This window comes from Vigna unguiculata, chromosome 11 (genome assembly GCF_037176805.1).
Source record: "Vigna unguiculata cultivar grain cowpea cultivar isolate G323 ecotype 2 chromosome 11, ASM3717680v1, whole genome shotgun sequence".
Lineage (NCBI taxonomy): Eukaryota > Viridiplantae > Streptophyta > Magnoliopsida > Fabales > Fabaceae > Vigna > Vigna unguiculata.
In genome coordinates, this window is record NC_140802.1 from 3,510,415 (window position 1) to 3,533,638 (window position 23,224).

Genomic DNA, 23,224 nt, shown 5'->3' on the forward strand with positions numbered 1-23,224 from the left:
TTATTCTCTTTAATTCCCTTAAAAATACTACATATAATATATTTTTTTCTTCTGCAATAACATTTAAATATTTGGAGATTTAATATTCCAATAAATCTATTTAAAGAATTTAAAAAAGAAAATATTGTTTTGATAAAAACTATATATCTTTCTTACTTATTTAATTTGGTCAAATATTCCTTGTTTTAGCATACTAGTCGATTGTATTTCTTTTTTTATTTATAGAAATATTTTCAGTACTAATCTATATACAAAATATAACATTTAATAAATAAAAACATTTAAAATGCATTTTATGCTTTTGCATTAAACATGACGATAGACCAAAATGGGTGTAAAATATTTATTAAATAACTATTTAAAAAATAATCATCATAATAAATAGAATAGAATATGATATTGTTAAGATTTTGGTGATAAAAGAAAATACATTTTTTTCATTTTAATACAAAATAATAAAAAATATAATTATATAAATTTTAAAATAAGAAAATATTGTTATAATAGTTTAACATAAGAACGGAAATATTATATATATATATATATACTTATTTTTTAACTTAACTTAAAAATTCAAATATTATATATATCATACTTCAAATGTTTTATTAACATCTGAATAAATAATAGAATTACTTGAAAAATTAAATTTAAAAAATTGTGAAACAATTTATTAAAGCATGAAAGAAATTTCAAAGACTTATAAATATAATTGAGAAAAAAAAAATCAGATTGTAAACAATTTATCCATTTCCTTTCAAAATATCACATTACAAACAGGTTTTTTTGAAAAAGTCTATCTTGATTAATAAAAGCAATTCAATCATTTCCAAAAAAGTCATAAAGTTCATTTAAAAGAAAAATAATTTTAGAGAGACTACTACCATGTCTCACATTATTATTAATTGAAATATTTAATTTAATTACTTTTCGTTTAATTTTGAAGTTTCTATATATTTTTGCTGTGTTAGAAGGAGACTATATTATATACACAAACCATTAACTTTTTTTGGCAAATTTGTACAAATGTAAGTTGCTTAAACATTATGAAAACAAGTTACTTTTAAAATTGTTTACCAAATAAAAATATGACAATAAATCCAGTGAAACTTTTTTTATTGAAATATTTGGGACTACGTTGTGTGAAAAGCTCAGTTCATAATTTGGTACAAAAAACTATGGGAAGTGCATAGGAATAAACAAAGCTTTTGGATGAATCAACATAACTATTACTATTTTATTTTATTTTTTGAGTAATTATCTTTCTTTAGATTCCTTGCACCTCCCATTTTCATTAATGGGTAATTGGGAGCCAAAAAGGTTAGAGTCCACTTTTCTCTTAGAATTAGGTAAAACAATTTTTTTACCCTAAGTGTGAAAGCTCTAAAAATATAGTAAAAGATTCACCAAATATATAAAAAGCTTTAGAAATATATGAAAAGATTCACCAAATATAATAAAAGATTATTTGATTATTTATTTTAATTTTTTTTAATAATGTAACGTGATAATCTAAAAGATTAGAATGATGAAATATAATGTAATAATTTAAAAATAATTGAAATGATTAACTAAAAGTAAATTAAAATATCATTATCTTATATAGAATTTTTAAAATATATATGTGAGAGAAAAGTTATTGAATAAAGCATATTAAAGCTATTAATCATCCCAAAATAACAAAAATAATATGCAATGGTTTGGGTAGACAGTAGTGTCCACAATTCTTTTTTCTTTTCCAAACTTTTAACCTATACAATGGTCGTTATGAGCTTTTGGGTAAGTCAACAAAAGTATGAATGTATACAAGTTTAAAAACTTTGAATTGAAAATTTGTTTTAGGCCGTTTAATATTTTTTTTTATCTTCACTTAAGGTTTTGTTGGTATTTAAAGTATTAGGTTTGACCTTTCATGTTTTTAATATATATAAAGTGATATGAGTTTTCTTAATTATTAATACGGAATGGATATTTATTGATTTTGGTTGTGACTAATTATCGATAAATGTATATTTATGAATTATTTTGTCATCAATTTTCAACGAAAAAAATAAATTAATTTTTTAAATATTTATTAATTGGATTAGGGTCATCCATAGTTATTCACATATAATTTAATAAAATTTATCGATAAATATTTTATCGACAAATTTTTTATTGTCAATAAATCATCAAATATTTTAATTTATCGATGGATCTTTATACTTATAAATGAATTTTTCTTATTGATAAATCCGATTTTTTTATATACCATAACTTATATCCTACAAAATGAAAAATAACACGAATAAATATATAAGGATGAAAAGGAAGCTTATTATAAAAGAAACATTTCAATAAAAAAAATGCAAACTACAAGTTGACATTATTATTAATCATTATTTTTTAATATATATATATATATATATATATGTATATTTTGTCAAAGTTTGCTCATATATTTTCTAAGATAATATAATTTATTTTGTTCATATTTTTTAGTTCAGATGAGAACCTTTAAACAAACCAAATGCAATGAATTTCATTTAATACAATGTTTAACAATAAAATTATAATGTTATTGTCAAAATATTGTTATGGTAATAACTTTCTAACTTTTATGCCTAAATAGACGCATTTTAGGTGTAATGAAAAGCTTAAAAATATATTAATTATAGAGAGTATGTTGAAATATTATGAAATTATGTTTGGGCTCAAGGTAATTTTTCACAAAACTAAGATAGCAAGAATAAGAATTAAGGACCACATTGTTGTATTATAAGAGTATCTTTTGTATATTTTCGCATATTTATGAGGAAAATCAAAGGAAGTTAAGCCTTTGGATAATATGGAGAATAATATTAAGAAAAAACTAGTTAGGTGGAAGTTGGGTTCTTAAATTTTATCTTTGGTTGATAGAACATGTCTAATTAGAAATGTTTTTTACGATCATTCTCTTGTATTAGTGTTCCTTCTTCAAAAAGTGTCATTTAGGATATGCAATGCTATTATAAAGTTATAAAGAGACATTTTAGGGGTTGGGAAGCGTCGTAGGAAGATAACATGGATAAAGTGTGAGAATATATCCAAACCTATGGAACAAGGAGGGTGGGGTATTGAGGACATTATCGTTTTTAGTATAGTACTAAAAGAAAAGATATGATTATATCAAAATTTTCAAAATGGGAACCAAAATGAGACACATAAAAAAAATGGATTAAATTAATATTTTCTAAAAAAATGGGTACCAAAGTTTGTTGTAATCTAAATCATAAGTAGTGTACTATATTTAGAGGTTTGGGTTTAAGAGTATACTTACTAGTATCGAATATTGAGCTGCAATTTTGAATATGGATTATGACACCTTAAATTTTCTACTTTATGTATTTTATTCCTCTTTTCACCAAAAAAAAATATAGACATGTACACTTCTTGAGTTTTGTCATTATTCTTTTAATAGTTAAAAAATGGGTTAAATATGTTTTTGGTCCCTCAAGTTTCAGTGAATTTTGGAATTAGTCTCTCATCAAAATTTTATATCAATTTAGTCCTTCATCTTTCAAAATGCGTGAATTTAGTCCTTTTAACCAAATTTCGTTAAGTTTATCTGACGTTTCAAGCACATTTCATGATAGTATTTAAGTTAACATTGAAGCAAAAATGTGTCAAACAGTGTAAATAATTTAAATACTATCATGAAATGCGTTTGAAACGTCAGATAAACTTAACAAAATTTGGTTAAAAGGACTAAATTCACGTATTTTGAAAGATGAAGGACTAAATTGGTCAAAAGTTTTGATGATGGACTAATTCCAAATTTCGCTGAAACTTGAGGGACCAAAAATATATTTAACCCTTAAAAAATTACATACTTTAATATATAGATGAAAGCTTTCATTGGGCCCAATTTCTTCCAGGTCATTTGGTGGGTAAACTTAAGTTGAGATTTTGTATCCATGGTGTTTAAGTCCCAACATCACACAATATCAAGTTTTAAAAGAGTTATCTAGTTGTGTGACCTATTGGCAAGTGTACCAAGTCAATTGTAGTACAACCGAATGGGTTATCGTATCCACAAAGATTTAGCAAGTATATTGGTAGTTAGTTTTTTTTTTTTGAAAGCATTGATGGTAATATATATTATATAAATCGACTAGAATAGAGACTATGATTTATTTCATCTCACATTCTTCTACTGCACAATTATTATCTTGTTTACTCAATATGCAAAACATTCAATGTCATGGGAGTACTCTAAGGTAGATTTTGATCCATTGCTACAGTTTACAACCTAAGGACTTCAAACCTAGTGCGATTGCTTCACTCTTGGTTAAATGAATATTTGCCTTAAGTGTATGACTCTTTTATCTAACCCACCCTCTAGATCATGTGGAAACCTCTAACATTAGTGAGATGATTTGATTGGACTACAATTTAAGACCACTCTCAAACTCAATCCAAACTACTAAAATAAGATAGGTGATCAAGTCATCCAAGTAATAAACACAAATCAAATCACAAACTATTGAATGAAAGCATATATATAAATGTCCAAGAAGTAGAAGTACATAGAATTACAATTGATTATATCCAACTTGGACACGAGAGAGTTCAATCACTCATAGAATATTACAACACAATTCTAGCAGGATCTACACATAGAGTTTACAATAATAGCATGCCTATCTATCTTCACAGACTCATTCCTACTATACCACTAAATATTTGATCCTCCACTCAATGCCTAAAACAAGGACACAAGGTATTTATTTATAAAAATTTATGGGCGGTGCTCAACTCAACTTTTGGTACTTAGATACGAAAGTTTCCTTATATGAAGGGTTTTCTTTTGCCTTTGTGACTAAGGACCACCTTAAGCCATGCACTACCTTAAGTGCTAAGTACTCATTTGTTGTGGCTTAACCATGCACCGCCTTAAGTGTTGAACACCATTTTCTTGTAGCTTAGCTCAAAAAGTCACATTCTAAATATTTCCTGCCTTAATGGAGCTCAACCACAAATTTTTGGCTTAGCTGCATCATCTTTACTTCTTTGAGAAATTACTGCAAAATCATCAATTTTTCATCAAATTCATATTTTTCATCTTTTTAGTACTTCATTATGTAATTATAAGCTAAAATATTTATTTACTTACAAAATATGATAAATTAAAGCATGATAAATGTCAAATTTATATAAAAAAATTATATATTCTAATCACTTATCATCAATACATTGAAGATATTTAACAATATAACTAAATATTCGTTGTCAAAATTGTCTCATGGTAATTATCTTTTAACTATGTTATCAATTCAATAAATAAATAAATTTATATTACATATTGATATACTTTGAATACTATGTATTATATATAATTCAAATAGATTGTATATTCATTAAGTGTAACAATCTACCGTGTAAATAAAAGTTATCATAAAATATCATCCACCAATAACCATCAACATGAAGTTATACCAAAGTCAACTCAAGCTTCTTAACTTTTTTGTGGTTAACACGACAATTAATTTGATAATCATATTTTATCTCAACAATTAAATAACTACTTAGACATGTCTTTGATGCAATTAGGAATATTTTGATTTTCATTTTCACATGCCGTAAATTATTCTATTTTCTTTAAAAGGAAAAAAAAAAGGACTTCACCTTTGTTAATATCTTTACATTATGTGATTTTTTTTTAAGTTTGAAAGTCATGATATAATGACTCGTTATCTTTCGAATTTCAAGTTTTATGCATATAAACTTTATTCTAGGTTAAATTATGCTTTTTGTCCCGATTTTTGTAAATAAATATCAATTTGATTTTTTTTAAGTATCCATATTTTAGAAAATTGTATGCAATTAAGTAATTTTCATTAGTACTGTGCTAAGAACTTTAAATACGTGTCACGTGTCAGCTCATGATTTTTTCAATTTTTTTCAATTTTTTTTTAAATTAAAAATTTGCCACGTGTCAAGTTGGCATCGTACCACGTGACACTGATAATGTGATGTGGTAGTGACAGTGCCACATGTCATTAGCATACCATGTGTCATTTACACGTGACATTGTCATTGCCACCTCACATAGTTACGGTCATGTGGCACTACGTCAAATTGTCACATGACAAATTTTTAATTAAAAAAAAAACATGAACTAACATGTGACACATCTTTAATGACATATATGTAAGGACACGTCTTTAACATTGTTAGTACAATATTAACGGAAAGAACCTGATTATATCAAAATTTTCAAAATAATGACCAAATTGAGATAAAAAAATTGACCAAATTGATATTTCTCTATAAAAATAGAAATCAAAGATATAATTTAACCTTTATTCTAATATTGAAGAAGGTATCTCAATTGGCTTTCTAGTATATTTGCTATAATTATTTGAAATATATTAGCTTTTTTTGTTGTTCTTTTATATATAAAATTCTTAATTTTTATCTTCTATATTCAATTTAATGCGAGCATTGTAATGTTTGAATTTTAGCTTGAATATAAGGAAAAAAGGGTAGGAATGTGACTTTAATTTTTTTGGAAAAAAAAGGGTAAAATGTATTTGGTAGATGATCACCAATGATAATGATGAGACATATGAAACTAATTTACAATTGAGACTAAAACCTGAAAGTATCACTCTCTTTACTAGTATATCTAATATCTAATATATAGAAGAAAAAAAATGAAAGTCAACACTATAGAATATTCCACTAATAATGAATATAACTTACAGTTGAGATTTACAACCTTAAAATATTACTCCCTTTACCACTATATCTAAGATAAAGAAAAAAAAATGGAAGTCAACATTATAGAATATTCCACTAATAATGAATATGGACCTTCTCAAATTATCCTGCTAATAATTATTTACTAATACATATGTAACGACTCATCTAATATGTCATTAACCTCTTATCTGATTACTTAATCATAATCAAAAACTTAATTCGGATACCATAGTATATAAACGAAAATTTTAAAATCTTTATTAATCCTCAAAATCAAACTTAAGGTACAAAATATAATCTATAAAATAAACCAATCATATAAAAAAATATTAAATATCTATAAAACTGCTAAAATAAAACTTTATCTATTAAGTCTTAACTCGACAACTGTGAATCTTCAACTCCCCTTACACTATTATATGTTCCTATGTAAAAAATGTAATCATCGAGTCACACATAAACAAAATAAAAATAAGACTTAAATATCTTTTTTGTCTTCATTTTTAATGTTTGTTAGTGTTTGTTGTGGATGATCCTTATTTTGACAAAATATTTATACATTTTTTGTAGGATAAAAAATATTTTTATAGTGTTTGTTGCGGATAGTTCTTATTTTGACAAAATATTTAAATACATTTTTCGTAGGACCGAAAAAAAGATATTTAAGCCTAAAAATAACTAACAAATCCAATAACGTAAATAACTAATTCAATCTCACAAAACTTGTTTGTAAAGTAAGCTTTGCATCTCACATATATATTGTGAATTTGCCTTATCTCTAATTAATATGAGACTTCAAGCCTAACTCAATCCCACAAAATCAGCTTATAAAATAAGGTTTGTACCTCACTTATATACTATGATATTGTATTTCTCAAGACTTTCAAAACATAAAAATATATATTATCTACTCACTCAAAACATAGATTCCTAATCGCTCATAACACCATTCAAACCATTCGATTGTCTCGTACAACCATTTCTACCACTTGTTGTCTCACACAACAACTCAAAACATGAAAAGAAACAAATGCAGTTACCACTAATCTCATTCGCAATTACCACTAATCGCATTCACCGCTTCAAAAACACATGTAATCTCAAACACTAGTTCAAATCACAAATGAGTACGAAACATAAATGATCTCAAATGCGGACACGTGTAGTGATAAATGTTGTCCTATTATGCATTTTAAGTAAGGTGGAGATATATAATGTGGACACGTGTCAACATCTCAACACCGTTTCGTTCAAGTCGCTTAAGAATTAAGAAAAGCATTAAACACAGCACCTAGAGTGAGAGAGAAGTGAGAGAGAAGCAAACCTACTAATAAACGCAACGCAGTTATTGCGCTCTGTTTGGCGCAACAAACAAAAAACAAAGAAACCGGAAAACTCTTTATTTCAAAGCAAGAACGAAACGAATGAGAGCATCAACCTCTTCAATTCCCATTCCGTCGTCGTCGTCGCGTTTCTCCGTCTTCTTCTTCTTCCTTCTATTCGCGCTCTTCGCCCTTCGATCTTCTTCCGGCGACTGCTCCCACTTCCATCGCCAGGCGCCGATGGCCACTGTCGGAGGTGTGCGCGACTCCCAAGGGTCTCAGAACAGCCTCGAGACTGAATCTCTCGCGCGATTCGCGGTTGACGAGCACAACAAGAAGCAGGTTTATCTATTGTTTTATTTATGTTGTGTTTGGAGTAAAATTTCTAAAACACAAATTTTAATGCACTGTGTCGAACTCCAATTCAACAACTGATGAAGAATAAAAATTACGGTGTTACTGGCAAGTTCGCTATCAACAAAACTATTACTTTAATTACACTTTGCTTAAAATTGAATATAAATTCAATTCTAAAGTGATTATAAACTTGTTCAATTTTTGAGTTCCTTAACATTAAAGGTTGACAAGAGTATTCATTCAATTTTAAAGATATTATTGGAAATTAAAAAACTCAAACTGGAGATGCTTTTATAACACTGGTTAAGGAACTGAAAATAATTTTATTTTATTAGAGAAATCATGAAACTTGATACAAGGGTTAGAAACAGTAGAATGAGGAGATTGTATTATTACCACGATACACTAGAAATCATGAAAAAACGTGTTAACATTTTATTCTTTTTATGTCCTTTTTGGTTGAGCCGACGGGAAAATGAGGAAGCAGAGAGTTGTTAAGCTTTCTTTGAGTGGAAGAAAAGAAAGAATAAATAATTTTAAAGAACAGTGAAATGCAGTGTAATATTTATCCTCTATCTCTCTTAATTGCTATAACTTTCCTATTTTTTTTTTCTCTTCAACCAAATACCTTCTCATAACTTGGTTTAGTCGCCCTGTTTCTTTCCTTTTAGCCAAACCAGCAATTGAAAAGAAAAGTTGATCATATGTACTGATATATATGTTTTGATGTTTTAATATATTAGCAGGGCCATGAACTATTCGAGAATTTTTAATTAGGTTCCTGAACTAAAAAGAAAAGAAGTTGATCATTTGTGGATACGACGATGCAGATTTTTTTTACAATAAACTTAGTTAAATCTTAGTCAAATAGTTTTTTTTTTCCTTAAACAAAAAATCCGTAACAGTAAGGAAATGTTTCAAAAAAATTCTGTGGTATAAAACAATATTATAATAATAATTAAATAATCGAAAGTCGTCCTAAATAATCATGCTTTTGTCAAAACTAGCTGAATTTTAATATAAGTATGTTAAATCTTGTTCACTGGTCAAAACAACAACGGTAATAGCCTTGTTCTATTTTTTTTTTTCGTCAGCAGTCTTGTCCTATTAGTTACGTCAGTTAACAACTTCTCAAGAATATCATTCACAATATGCAAAACTACATCTCATGCATCTGTGTGTGTATTTCTGGTGATGATTATAGCACAGGTTATTTGGATTGCTGAACTTTCTTGTTATTGTGATCAGTGATCTCAGTAGTTCTTTCTTTTTCTTTATCCCGTTTTATGTTCAATGTGATGAGCTATGTTTGGTGAGCTAAAACTGTTGATTTGTGTTGGTTGGTGTTGAAGAATTCGCTTCTGGAGTTTGCTAGGGTTGTGAAGGCACAGGAACAGGTTGTTGCTGGTACCCTGCATCACCTTACTCTCGAGGCTATTGAGGGTGGTGAGAAGAAGCTCTATGAAGCCAAGGTATGGGTGAAACCATGGATGAACTTCAAAGAACTTCAAGAGTTCAAGCCTGCCGGTGTTGCATCACCATTTACCTCTGCTGACCTTGGTGTCAAAAGGGGTATGGCATTTTCTAAATCAATCATTTGTAAACTTTATAGGACTAAGCAATTCTATTTAGGATATTTATTAATTATTTTTATATTCTCCCGAAATTGATGCTTTATTTACAGGAAAAGTGTCATAATTATATTGGTAATTTATATCTCGTGGGAATTTAGATCCTCATATTTAGTGCAACATTAGGATGTGAATATGTTGAGTTCTCTTTTAAGGTGGTGTAAATAGTCATAAACTGATAACTTATGTAAATATTGAAAGAGACTTTTAGAAGTGTAAATCTGATTAAATCTAGATAAACCCATCTGGGAGTTGCTTTCCGTATGTTGGATTAGCAAAGGCAATGAACTGATAATTAATGTATGAAGTTTGTACCATTTGCCATGCACATGTTTGCTGCTGCCTTTCTCATGTATCTTCTGAGTCAGTTTGAACCTGAAGTGGTTATTAATAAATAAAATCTACTGTGGTTCTGTCTTTGTTATCAGAGGGCCACAAATCAGGATGGCAATCTGTGCCAACACATGACCCTCAAGTTCAAGATGCAGCAAATCATGCAATCAAGACAATCCAGCAAAGGTCTAATTCATTAGTACCCTATGTGCTTCATGAGGTTGCTGATGCAAAGGCTGAGGTCAGTGCCTAGTTCTTTATTCTTTAAAGTTTTCTTGATCTAGTTTGTTTGCTCATCTGTTTCTAGAATCACATGGTTGAATTGGATAGCTTTGTTGGTTGTATTTTGTTGATTGTCTTGGCCGAGTTATGGTAGGATTTCTGATTTTTCTGGTTTCTTTGATATTATTATGTTACCTGAACTTGTCTTGTTTTTGTTTACGACAAACTTTTTTGTAAATATTTATCTAAAATACTTGTCCGTTGCTGTTTAAAGCATGTCTAGCAATATGCTATTATCCGCTTATTATGTACATTGGAAGTTGTTTTTTCTCTTACTCATAAGTCATGGGACCAGCGGAGTGTTGATTAGTAGTAAGTAAGTTGTGCTACTTCAGTGGTATAAACCTGGTTAATATTTTGAAATGATTATCTACTGAATGTATTAAGTAACAATATTTTATCAATTCATTCAACTCTAAAACAGCAAACAACTGTTTTTCCCATTAGGGTGTCTCGTTTTAAATGCAAAGGTAGACAGTTTACTATCTATATCTCTTAACAGTTTGACCTATAGTTCTCTGGTCTCCCTCTAACTAGTGGACTATTTTTCATCTGGTTGGTCTTCATTTGTATTCTTATATAATAAAGAACTGTACAAGTGTGTACACATTTTCACATAGACACATCAAATTAGTAAAGAAAGTGGCAGATTAGAGTTCTTTATGTATTGTTTAATCTACTGCTGATCAAATAGAATTGTAGATAGAAATGGTAAAATGAAATGACAGTTTAACATAGTTGTCTAAAATATTAAGTATTGAAGTTGAAGGTAAGAAGCCAACTTCTGCACTTGATATCCTTGTTTATCTGCCCCAAGGAAGGAAAGAGTCATAAAACACCATTGTGTTTATTTACTCTAAAACCTATCTTAAGCATTTTGAGTTCTAAAGAGAGAGAGAGAGAGAGACTATTATGTTTATTAAATAAAGAGGGATGCATGTAGCATACCTTTAAGACACTCCTTTCAACATTAAACTTAGTAGGTTAAATCTGATACTGGCTTGCACTTAATGACCTGAGCCTCACTATTAGTGGAGATGACATGTGATTTCACCTAATCAGGTGTGAAATCTGCTTCTGGCTACAGTAAATTACTTGAGCTCCTCTCTATTAGTGGAGTTAACATGATATTTTGCCTAGCATATAGTATTGAAAAGATTGTTATTCCCTTCCGAAGTTCTCACTAATATAATATGTGTGAATTAACCATTACAATATCTGTGAGCGGTCACTTGCAACATGTTCTTACCATCACTTTATTGCTCCCAATGATATGGAATTTAGTGATTACAACCTTTGTTAAGGAATAACTGCATTTGGGGATAGCTTACAAGCTTCTGTTGTGACTGTGGAGGTGTAATCAATCCAGGGCATAGTTACTGGTTTATTTATCATGGCTGATGGATGTGTGTAAATTTCTACGCAGGTGATTGATGATTTTGCCAAGTTTAATCTGCTTCTCAAAGTCAAGCGGGGAGACAAGGAAGAGAAGTTCAAGGTAGAAGTACACCAGAACAACGAAGGGGCACTACATCTAAATCAGATGGAACAAGATCATTCTTAATTCTGATCTGAAGGGTGGCTCCTAAACTATACTTTTTCTTTTCTTCAGTGTGGGGTGTGTGACTCTTATTATCTATGTTACGCATAAATTATACACTTTTCGGGTATTGCTCTTATCTCTCAAAACAACTATAATTAGTGCTTACCCCTTTCTCTCTGATGTTTGTATTGGTTTTATTTGATAGGGAAGGTACCATGGTTTTATATCTATACTATAGTAATATATATACATACAATGTATTCTAATATAAAAAATGATATTATTATTTATAATTGTTTGCCTTACACAATTTTCTCATGATTTACTTTTAGTTTTGTTCGATGTGGTAGTTCTTTCTGATGATTCTATTCTTTTAATTGTTTTCTGTAAAAATATTTCGATAATTTTTTAATTGTGTAGCTGATTTTTTTTTTTTTTTGTGGTAACTGTTATCGTAATTGTTTCTCGTAATTGTTTTTTTCCATTTTTTTATTAGTGAAAAAAAGGTTGACACTTTCCACTAGTTACTTTTTATCGTAAATGTTTCTTCAATAACATTAAGACTTGAGACTTGATGTTGATCAGTTGTATTTAACACATGGCTAAAGAATGAGAATAATTTTTTACCTTAAAAATGGTTTTCGTCAAATATTAATGTTTAGGTTTAATTGTAGTTTCCTTCTGTATGAGTAATATTTTTCAAACCGTTTTCGCCAAACTTTTAACATTTAGGTTCAATCGTAGTTTTATTTCTTCATGTACAACTTTGATTATGCTTTATATGTTTAAAAATAGGCAAGTTCGGTTTTCCTAATTTTAACTTAATTACTTTCGGTTCACATGTTTTAAGGAAAGAATATTCTTGTTTTTCATTTACAACAGCTAATTATTTTATATTATCTTGTTTAATGTACTTATAACTTATATAACAAATTGCTAATATTTTTATTAAACGATTTAACTTGTAAAAGGTTAAATAATGAATGCTTTATATAGATCTATTATATCATCAATATGAATTAGATGATATATTAATTCTTTTTCTTTCAGAAGAATACCTAGTCTAGAATGATATAAATCATGTTTATATTTATATAATTTTAAAACGTGCACTTGAAAACGACATTTAGCGCGTATAGTACATTTAGCAATATATATCAGAAAGGTTGATTCAGAATTAGTCTCGAAAGTATATAGTATCCATTGCAAAATAATCCTTTTGATTCGGATAGAGCTTTTCGAAATCAATATAAAATTTTAACACTGGTTGAAGAGAAAGAGGAAACCTATTAGTGGCAAAGGAGCCAGAAAACACCAAGAACTTCTTTCTACTTTTGTGAAGTGACACAAGAAAACAAACACTCCATTTATATGTGGAAAAAGACGAAGGCCACACTTGATTGTGGGAAAAGATGTAACACTTTTATTATCACTTCCAAAAACCTTTACAAATGGAACAAAGGGTATCAGATTGTGCTTTTTCTACCGATGCTTTTGTGAGAAATTTTAAAACATAAAAAACCTTTTATTTGAAAAAATGGTAAGAAATACTCAAACTCAACTAATTTTTATAACAGAGACTTAGTGTTTGATTTTTGTAAAACATCACCAGAACAACTATTCATCTAATTCTGAAGCAATGCAGATGACACAAACTACTTTGGCCAACCTTTACTTCTATAGATATGCCAATCCATCTTTTGCCAAAAAGGGTTAGACATTAGCTGAGAGACTGGCAAACAGTCAAAGTTTCTGCAGCAATATTAAATAAGGTTGCATGCATAAATTTCACTCCATCTAGAATTGTGATATACATACATTGTAGACCTAAAAGTACAAAGCTAACATTACTTGTCAATGGAAAGATACATCAGCTACACATACAAACCAGATTAATAAAAAGGGGGATCTGAAGGTACATTCAGACCCTTTTTTCAGCCAGCCGCCAACAACATGGGACATGTTTTGACAGCTAGTGGGTACTCATAATCATAACACTAGTATGTACTTATTCTACAGTTATCATGAGCTTTTTCACTAATCTAATCACCCAAAGACTATAATATTTACCCCTCCTCCTCGTCATAATCTTCCTCCTCCTCTTCTAGTGGCCTACCCAGCTGTGCAAGCTGTGTTGAATCAATGGCCATCTTGTCCACATCAGGAAGGGGCCACCCCAGAATTTCTTCATGCTTGCCCTCTGTTGAAGGAGGTTCCGGCAATGAGGTATCAGCTGCCACACTAGCTTTTTTGTCATCATTTTCATTCGTAATGGCATTCAGGTCAATGTTCCGGAGTGAATCAGTGCTTACAACAGGAATTGCAACATTCTCCTCCTTGGGTATATCTTTTGACTCAGAACCACTGTCCACTGCAACAATTGGGTTTGCACTTTGTTGGTTGCTCGGCTGAACAGAGGTGCAAGGCTCAGATTCAGCATCCTGGTGATATGTGTCTCTTACTAAAGGTGGTCGCCCTCGGCCGCGGCCTCTTCCTCTGCCCCGGCCTCTTCCCCTGCCAGTAGTGCCAGTGTGGCTCAACTCTTGCTGGAATAGAAGAAAAACATTATTGAGCAAAACATGGTGTACATCAAGGGACTGCTAGGGATATATACCAACATCATTTGCAAGACTCTCATGATTTTCTTTTGTTCTACAACAGATGACAAACTATGCTAGTAAAAGCTTTGGTTTGAGAAAATATTTTTTTGTCATTTAGTATTTCCACTTAGAATTAATGAAAACATAAAACAGTAAATAGCCATTATCACTATTTCCAGTACAAAGTTTTTAAAGTAGCAAATAAAATGTAAACAAGGTGACATTTTTGTAATTACAAATGAACATAGAAAACTTCTCATAAACCAAATAGCCCTTTAATAGGGTGCCAGATATGGTAACATTTGAAAGAAAGTCGTAGACATGCAGATGTGTAAGTACTGATTTTTTGTCAGAACTAAAACTGAAAATGATAACATCAAAACCTTGTGAAGAAAGTATATTTTTATACAATCGTTTAGGGGACTTATTTTTTCCATAAAGTTAAACAATTTGGATTCTATGTTACTGATAAGATATGAGTCCTTTTGTGAAAAAGGCTTAATCATGAATACGTCATTGGTACCAAATGAGAAATTAAAACAAATTCATATGTAAACAAAAGGGTTGCCACAAGCATTAATGAAGATTGAATAGCATGTTATTAAGGGTTTTTGTGCAAATACATAGAAAAATGAAATTACCATCTTGCTCCTCTTAGCCTCTTCATCACTATCATTACAGTCATCACCGACAGCTTTCCTGGAAAAGTACACAACATTGTTAAATGTTAAGTACATAACTAACAATATGCATATCAGAGGGGTAAAACAACAAAACAAAACAAAGATATTGGACTTCAAACCTTCTTTTTGAAATGGCCCGATCATCAGCACCAGCCTCAGCATGGCCATGACCATGACCGTAATCAGGAACTCTGCTAACAACGTCCCTCAGAAAGTCAAAGACATTATAGCTTTGTACACAATGTTTCCTGCAATTTACAGTCACAATTTGTTGGACTTGATTTCATAGCTCATATTCCTTATCATAAATGGAGTTTGGAAGGCAGATAAGAGAAACAATATAATATCATAACCAAACGGGATCTGGATATCATAGTAAAATTAATTAAAAGATGTCTGAGAACACAAGAAATGCTAGGGTTGTTAAGGCATTTCCTCGGTGCCATCAATTCCTTAAATTTTAGAATCGACAAGGTGAATACCCTCCAAAATATTTAGCACACAATTCAGAAGAATGCACGGTAGCATATTTGAACATTTCCATGAGCTACTAATATTTGAAATCACAAATGAAGTATCCTATTTAGAAGGCAACCAGATAAATTGTTTAGCTCGTAAAACTAAAATTATTTATGTTAGACTTCGGAGTTAAACAAATGGCAAGACAAACAAAGAATAAAATGAGACCGTGGCTAATAAAATGGTGAGAAAAAGGTGAATCATACGTGCAATTAATCAGTTATTTTATGCAATTGTCAGTGCAGAGAAAAGCCACAGCTAAAATGTAGTTTCAGAAAACAAAAATAGATTTAATTTCACTTAAGTCAGACCTGTTTTGATCTTATTTTTTAACAACTTGGAGTCCAAGTGAATGAGACTTTTGGAAGATCAAAAATTGTTGTCATCCCTTATCCATTCACCATCCCTTATTTGCATTTGTATGGCACCTGCCAAGCTGTGGTGCCCATGGTGGAACTCAACCCCCTCCCCTTTTTTTCTTTTAGAAAACCATTTTAAGAGTTAATCCATACTTAAAACATTTTGAGCATTGGCAAGCTTAGACAATGTAGCAAGCAGTTTTCAGTGTTGAAACAAGGGCCCTGGTGCCCTTTATTTTTCTTTCCAGTCCTATCATAGATTCCTTCAGTGCATTAACTTTTAAGTTTAAACATAAATGCTTCTAATAAAATTTTATCATTCATACTTAAGATTACATGATTATGAATTTGTATAGCTTAAGAACTGACTACTTTCGTGTCTCACACTTAGCCTCCATTTTTAACTTAGATATATGAAAAAGGGAATTGCAAATTGAAATTAAATCTAAAAAGATAAAAGAAGTCTTCTATAAAGGCATTATTGTAAGAAAGTTCTTGAGTTAGTTCTCAATCACTAAAATGGGAGATTGAAGCAAAAGAATCAGACTTACAAATGCAATGAATTCATGGTCTTTGCTCCTCTTTGAAGAGTTATTTCATAAGTACGGTCACAAAGATCTTGCAAAAATAGTTCTAGAGCTTTAGCTGAAATCCATTCAAGAGCAATGTCAACAACATATATAAGAGAAACAAACGAGAAGCGGTCTGAAGTTAACAACACAGTAAACCATAACAACTTACAAACTAAAACAGGAACAGCCAGTGCTATCTTTCCAACATCCTCATCTGCTTGCATTATCTTCTTTATCCGAGCCTGCAATTTGAAGATTCATCACTCAAAAGAAATTGTTCTTTTGCAAGAGCTCACTCCTCATGATACTTAAAAGACAAGTAGAAGAATTAACACAGGCCAAATTACAAATTAGTCCTTATGAACATAATATAATTACAACTTAAAACTTGATTTGAAGTTTCTAGAATACAAGCAGTGGCTTGCCCTGTCTCCCAAAAGTTTTATCCTTCTATAAGCTAGAAAGGTATAATGGGATAAAAGTCATAGAAACAAGGTATTTTATCAGAGAGAAATAGGTATAAACTCCAATTACACAGAACAAAGTGCCTCACAAAACAAGAAACACTTCAAGTGTCCGCATCTCTTCCACCAGTACCCAAAAGGCCTAAAACACTCCCTCATTGGCTTCCCTCCCTTTTTCGTTGCTTATAATTGTTTTCCATTCCTTCCTACCCTCCTTGCAACCCAAATTCCTTCTTTACTCCTTACTTGTATATCCCACCCGATTTAGCAAAGCTATGCCTAACAGTAACACCCCGCTGAAAATTACCATAGATTCGAAAATGCCACTATCATCAAATAGTCTTTCTAATTGATGTCATCATAATCAATCCTTAAAGGAATAACTGTATTTATTATAAATCCCTGACACCTTACATTAAAGACTGATATTAACTCAGCTCGCAACTAGTTAGCCCACCATATTCTGAAGAATAATTAACATTTGACAAGCAATGAGAGAAATTTACTCAGGCTTTAAAATATTAAAAATGTGAAGTAGACACACGTTTTAAACAGAAATCAGGTTAACATGCAAAACGGATTTGAAATTTCAGAGAAGATGTAATTTCAAAATGGGATACTGAATTCTTGAATTTAAAAATGGCCGGTTCTATCCCAAGTCCACAACAAATGAGGACTGTGGGAGAACCAAATTATCAGAAACACAGAAAAGATAAACCCATCAGTACCCTCTTCAGCAGTCTCCACTAACACGTCAATCAAGTATTCTTAAACCACAGTTCCCAAACAACAAACCCAAAAAGTTTTTTCCTTTTGAATGACCTAAGCTAAGTCAATAACCTAAAAGTAACACACATCTCCAGAATACCCACATCAACATAAAATCACCCACTTCAATTACTAAGACCATAAACCCAAAACATGAACCCCATAAATCCTAACAAAGTATAAACATTTACCATAAACCAGAACCTTTTTTTCTCAAGAAAAAAAAAAGGAAAAGACAAACAAAAGCACAGTCGAGATCAGCTCAATTGCTGTCACTTCCACACACTTTTCCTTGCATCCAAACAACAGAAACCCACGACAAGATACAATCTTTACAAAGAGAAAGTGGAGAACACTTACAGCAGGGAAACGGGTATCGAGCTTCTTCCTCATAGCAACAGATTAGGGTTTGAACACTGAAGAATTGGGGGAATCAAATGGAGCAGAAGAGAGAGACTAAAAAAGCAAAATCGAAAGCTTTGAACAAAAAGAGTGACCCCAACATCAACACGATGAAATCGAAGAAACCCATTTCAGATCCAAAGGCCACTCTCTCTCTCAAGGATTCATTCAACGAGATATGCCTCAGCAAGGGCTTTGTTATAGTGACACGTCAGTGACGGAAATCGTGTCACCGCCCAATAGATGCAGCGCATGTAGGCAGAAGAAGGTGAGAGTGTGTTGAAAGGAAGGAGTCAAAACGGTGACGTGTTGAGAGATAATTGTTGGGATATTTTATTTGCTTCTTTTTAAAGCACAAAAGAGAGAAAGAAAAGAAAACCAACCACATTGAACAAATAAAGCAACACTCACCAATTGAACTAAATTTACTTCACAAGTACTAACACTCTCTATGTCATGTATATGTTTTGTAAAAATGTATATAATTCTTTTTACAAAGATCATTTTTATAAAATTGTAGTTAAAATGAAATTTCAAATTCCATAAGTTTTTCATTTATTTTAATTAAAAAACTTAAAATAGTTTTCGCTTTTACAAATATTTCAGCATTTACGACTTTTTCAAAAATAAAAATAAGAAAAAGTAAAGTAATAAGAAAAACTTAAATGATATATTTACATTACTTTTGAACATGTAATGTAATTAAGGGACATATTAGTGTATGCACATAATGTTTCGGCAAAGTGATTTTCTTTTATTTTTGTTTATCTGACACTCCAATATTAAAAATGGTTTTATAAATAAAATGTTTGGAAAATAAAACATTAAACTTTTTAGCAGTTGTATTTGGAAAATAATATAAAATTTGAAATAGCTTGTGAACTTTTTAAACAAGTTAAATAGAGTTTACAATTTTTTATAAATAATTTCAAAAATAAATATCAATAAATAGATCATCTATCTAAGGGACGATTATTTATTTGTTTAAGATGTGAGAACCTATAAATGACTTTAGAGCAACGGTGGTTAAAAATGAAATACTATAATATTTTAATACTATTAACATTAACTTGAATTAAATATCATAAATTGTATTTAAGTTCTTGTTCTTAACTTAGTACATGGTAAAAACCCAAATGGTGATGAACCAACAACTTTGCATTAATCTTTGTTATTGTGTTGTGTTTATTGGGATTGTTTAACATTTTTACTCATTATGAAGAATTAAAGTGTTCGTGATTTTTGTTATTGTGAATATAAATTGCAAAAGAGAATTTATTGGAAGTAAAATCTTAAATTGTTCTTGCATTATTCATTAAGTACAACTTTGAATGTGACACATGTTATGTGAAAATGACTAATATTTATTCTTGTCACAACCAACATAGAAATTACTTTTTATACTAATTATTAATACAATTGTCATATAAAATTACATTTTCTATGTCAATTGTGGCAATAATCGACATATAAAGTGATTTTTCATCACAATCATGATATACTTTTTTTTATGAAGTGGACTTTTTATGGCATGTCCAGAATCGGCATAGAATGTGAATTTTTTATAGTTGATCTATAATCGGCATAAAAAATAAAAAATTTTCTATGTTGGTTGTATTTATGTCAGTTCTAGAATTGGCATAAAAAGCATTTTATAATGACATAAAAAGCTTTCGTTGTACTAGTGTGTATACCACTACACCACTAACAAACCTTAATGTCAATTTATTGGAAGGATAAATATTACACAATTTTAAACAAAATTGAGACTCAATTAAATAACAAAGATATTGGAAAAAATAATAATATTTATCTTCAATAAGAATCAAAATACTAATTAAATAATAATAATAATAATAATAAATTTATCATATATTTATACTAGTTCATAGGTAATCCTAGATATATTTATAGATATAGTTGTGTGTTGGTTAATATGAAATTTTCATATATTATTTCTTAAAGATCCGAATAGTTAAAATAAAAATGTCAAATTAAAACCCTACCAAATCGAATACAATTTATTTTCTTTTCCTTTGAAATTTTAAGCTAAAGTTAAGCAAAAATATATCAATATTCATTAAGTCATATATTCCTTCTCTATCTCTATGTTTTACTTTCTTTTCCTACAACTTATTATAACGTTATAAACAAAAAGTAAGCAAGGTAGATGAAAGTGTAAACAAGTTTGTACAACTAAAAAATAATATAATATTTACAATGGTCACAAACCAAGTAGTTTAATGTTTATGAAACACCTAATAATCTTAAGAAACTATTTATTCAGAAGTCAAATTTGTCTTTTGAGTGCCTAAAATATATCAATATTTATTAAGTCATATATTCCTAATCGTTATATTTTACTTTCTTTTTCTATAACTTCTTACAATGTCATAAACAAAAAGTAAGCAAGTTTTTACAACAACTAAAAAATAATATAATATTTACTTAGCTCACAAACTGAATAGTTTAATGTTTATGAAACACCTAATAATCTTAACAAACTATTTATTTGGAAGTCAAATTTGCAATTTGAGTGCTTAAAATATATCAATATTTATTAAGTCATATATTCCTTATCTCTATCTCTATTTTTACTTTCTTTTCACATAAAAGTAAGTAAGGTAGTTAAAAGTGTAAATAAGTTTGTACAACAAATAAAAAATAATATAATATTTACTTAGGTCACAATTCGAGTGGTTTAACTTGTATGGAACACCTAATAATCTTAACAAACTATTTATTTGAAAGTCAAATTTGCAATTTGAGTGCCTAAAATATGTCAATATTCTTTAATTCATATATTTCTTATCTCTATCTCTATATTTTACTTTATTTTTCTATAACTTCTTACAACGTCATAAACAAATGTAAGCAAGTAGTTAAAAATTTAAATAGATTTGTACAAGAACTAAAAGTAATATAATGTTTATAAAACATTAGCTCGCAAATCAAATTAAGTAATTTAGTGTTTATGAAACATCTAATAATTTTAACGAATTGTTTATTTGAAAGTCAAATTTACAATTTGAGTGCCTAAAATATATTAATATTCATTGTCATATATTGCTTATCACTATTTTTATATTTTACTTTCGTTTCTTATAATTTCTTACAACGTGATAAACAAAAATTAAACAAGATAGTTAAACGTGTAAAAAAGTTTGTATAATAACTACAAAATAATATAATATTTACTTAGTTCGCAAATAGGTTAATGTTATTGAAATACCTAATAATATTATTGAACTATTTATTTGGAAGGCAAGTAATATGAGTGTCTAAAATTTCACATGAAATCGATGAAATATATATAAAAAAAACTTCATTTTCTTTTTAAAAGTGCAAAAGATCCAAATTTGGATTATATTAAAAAAAAAATTCTAGTGTTTAAAATGTGCATCAAATTGAGATTTGCTTAACATCTAGTTTCTCATATTTTATAAACTTCTATATTATTTATAAAAAAAAATAACGAGTAAAAGGTAAATGCAAAATATTAGAGGTAAATAAGGTAAAATGAATACATAAGTTTATTTACATTTACCATAAGTCATACTCATTGATCATACAAAGTATAACACAGTTTCCAAATTTCAAACATAAATAATACTCTAATTTGAAGCCAAAATTCAAAACACTATATTTTCTCTATTATTTGTCCAATTTCTTTTTCATTCAGTTGCCATGGTTGTTACTGTCTCATCTTCATTATATATACCACACTTTTAGTCAACAGATTCAATCTTTCACACTTGGGTGAAGTACAAATGAGATTCATTATAGTTTAGAAGCAAAAAAATAATTTAATGATATAATAAAATGGATGCAAATTTTCACATATATTTTTCTCCTATATTCCATACTTAATTAGTAGGACTATTTAATAGAAAAGGACGTTAAGAGTATATATATCTTTAGTTAGATAATATTCTAAAATAGATAATATATAGTATTTGCCATCAAATTTTACTAATTCATTAAATTTTTAATGGAATGATGACATGAATAATTAAAATAATATTGTTTTGACATCAAATTTTTATCAACATCTTACTTAAGTTATTTATTTTTATCATCAAATTGTTATAAAAATTTAATGAATAGAATACATAGAATAAAATACATTGGCGAAACGAGAAAATTCTAATAATTTATAACTAAAAAGTTATAAAAAAAAATTGTTTGTCTATATTTATTTCATATATAAAATACATGCATAAAAAATTACTAAAAAAAAATAACAAAATAACAATTAATTTAGAGATAGAAAATAATTAATCATTATATATTAATTAATTTTAGTATTATTTTATAAACTAAAAATTATCAGTCTGAAATAATTTCTATTACCAATGAAAATTTATAATTAGTAGTTATAACTTTTGTAGTTAATGGTAGAGACAATTTAAATTCGGATTCAAAAATTAATTATATAGATTGTTTTAGATATTAGTAATTGTTATTTAATAATTTTTTTTGTAATGATTTGATTGACCTATTAGGAAAAAGATTAAGAATTATATCATTATATGACATATATGTAAATAAAATAATTATACTCAAAAGGTAATTTTGGAAAAAAATTATATACTAAATAAAAATCTCATATATATAATAATAATAATAATAATAATAATAATAATAAATACATTCTCTTTTC

The 23,224-nt window shown here is 28.9% G+C and overlaps 2 protein-coding genes across 2 annotated transcripts; one reads left to right on the forward strand and one right to left on the reverse strand.

The window, feature by feature from the left end:
• Positions 1-8,015: 8,015 nt before the first annotated feature.
• On the forward strand, positions 8,016-12,487 carry CYSB (cystatin B). The gene is made up of 4 exons (XM_028055054.2): positions 8,016-8,390; positions 9,758-9,977; positions 10,465-10,610; positions 12,078-12,487. The coding sequence occupies exons 1-4, from the start codon at positions 8,151-8,153 to the stop codon at positions 12,213-12,215; spliced, it is 744 nt and encodes a 247-aa protein (XP_027910855.2). The 5' UTR covers positions 8,016-8,150; the 3' UTR covers positions 12,216-12,487.
• Positions 12,488-13,957: 1,470 nt separating this feature from the next.
• On the reverse strand, positions 13,958-18,809 carry LOC114169736 (uncharacterized). Its single transcript, XM_028055007.2, has 6 exons — positions 18,520-18,809; positions 17,097-17,169; positions 16,907-17,000; positions 15,597-15,725; positions 15,436-15,493; positions 13,958-14,740 (listed from the first exon to the last, which is right to left on the reverse strand). The coding sequence occupies exons 1-6, from the start codon at positions 18,550-18,552 to the stop codon at positions 14,261-14,263; spliced, it is 867 nt and encodes a 288-aa protein (XP_027910808.2). The 5' UTR covers positions 18,553-18,809; the 3' UTR covers positions 13,958-14,260.
• Positions 18,810-23,224: the final 4,415 nt, after the last annotated feature.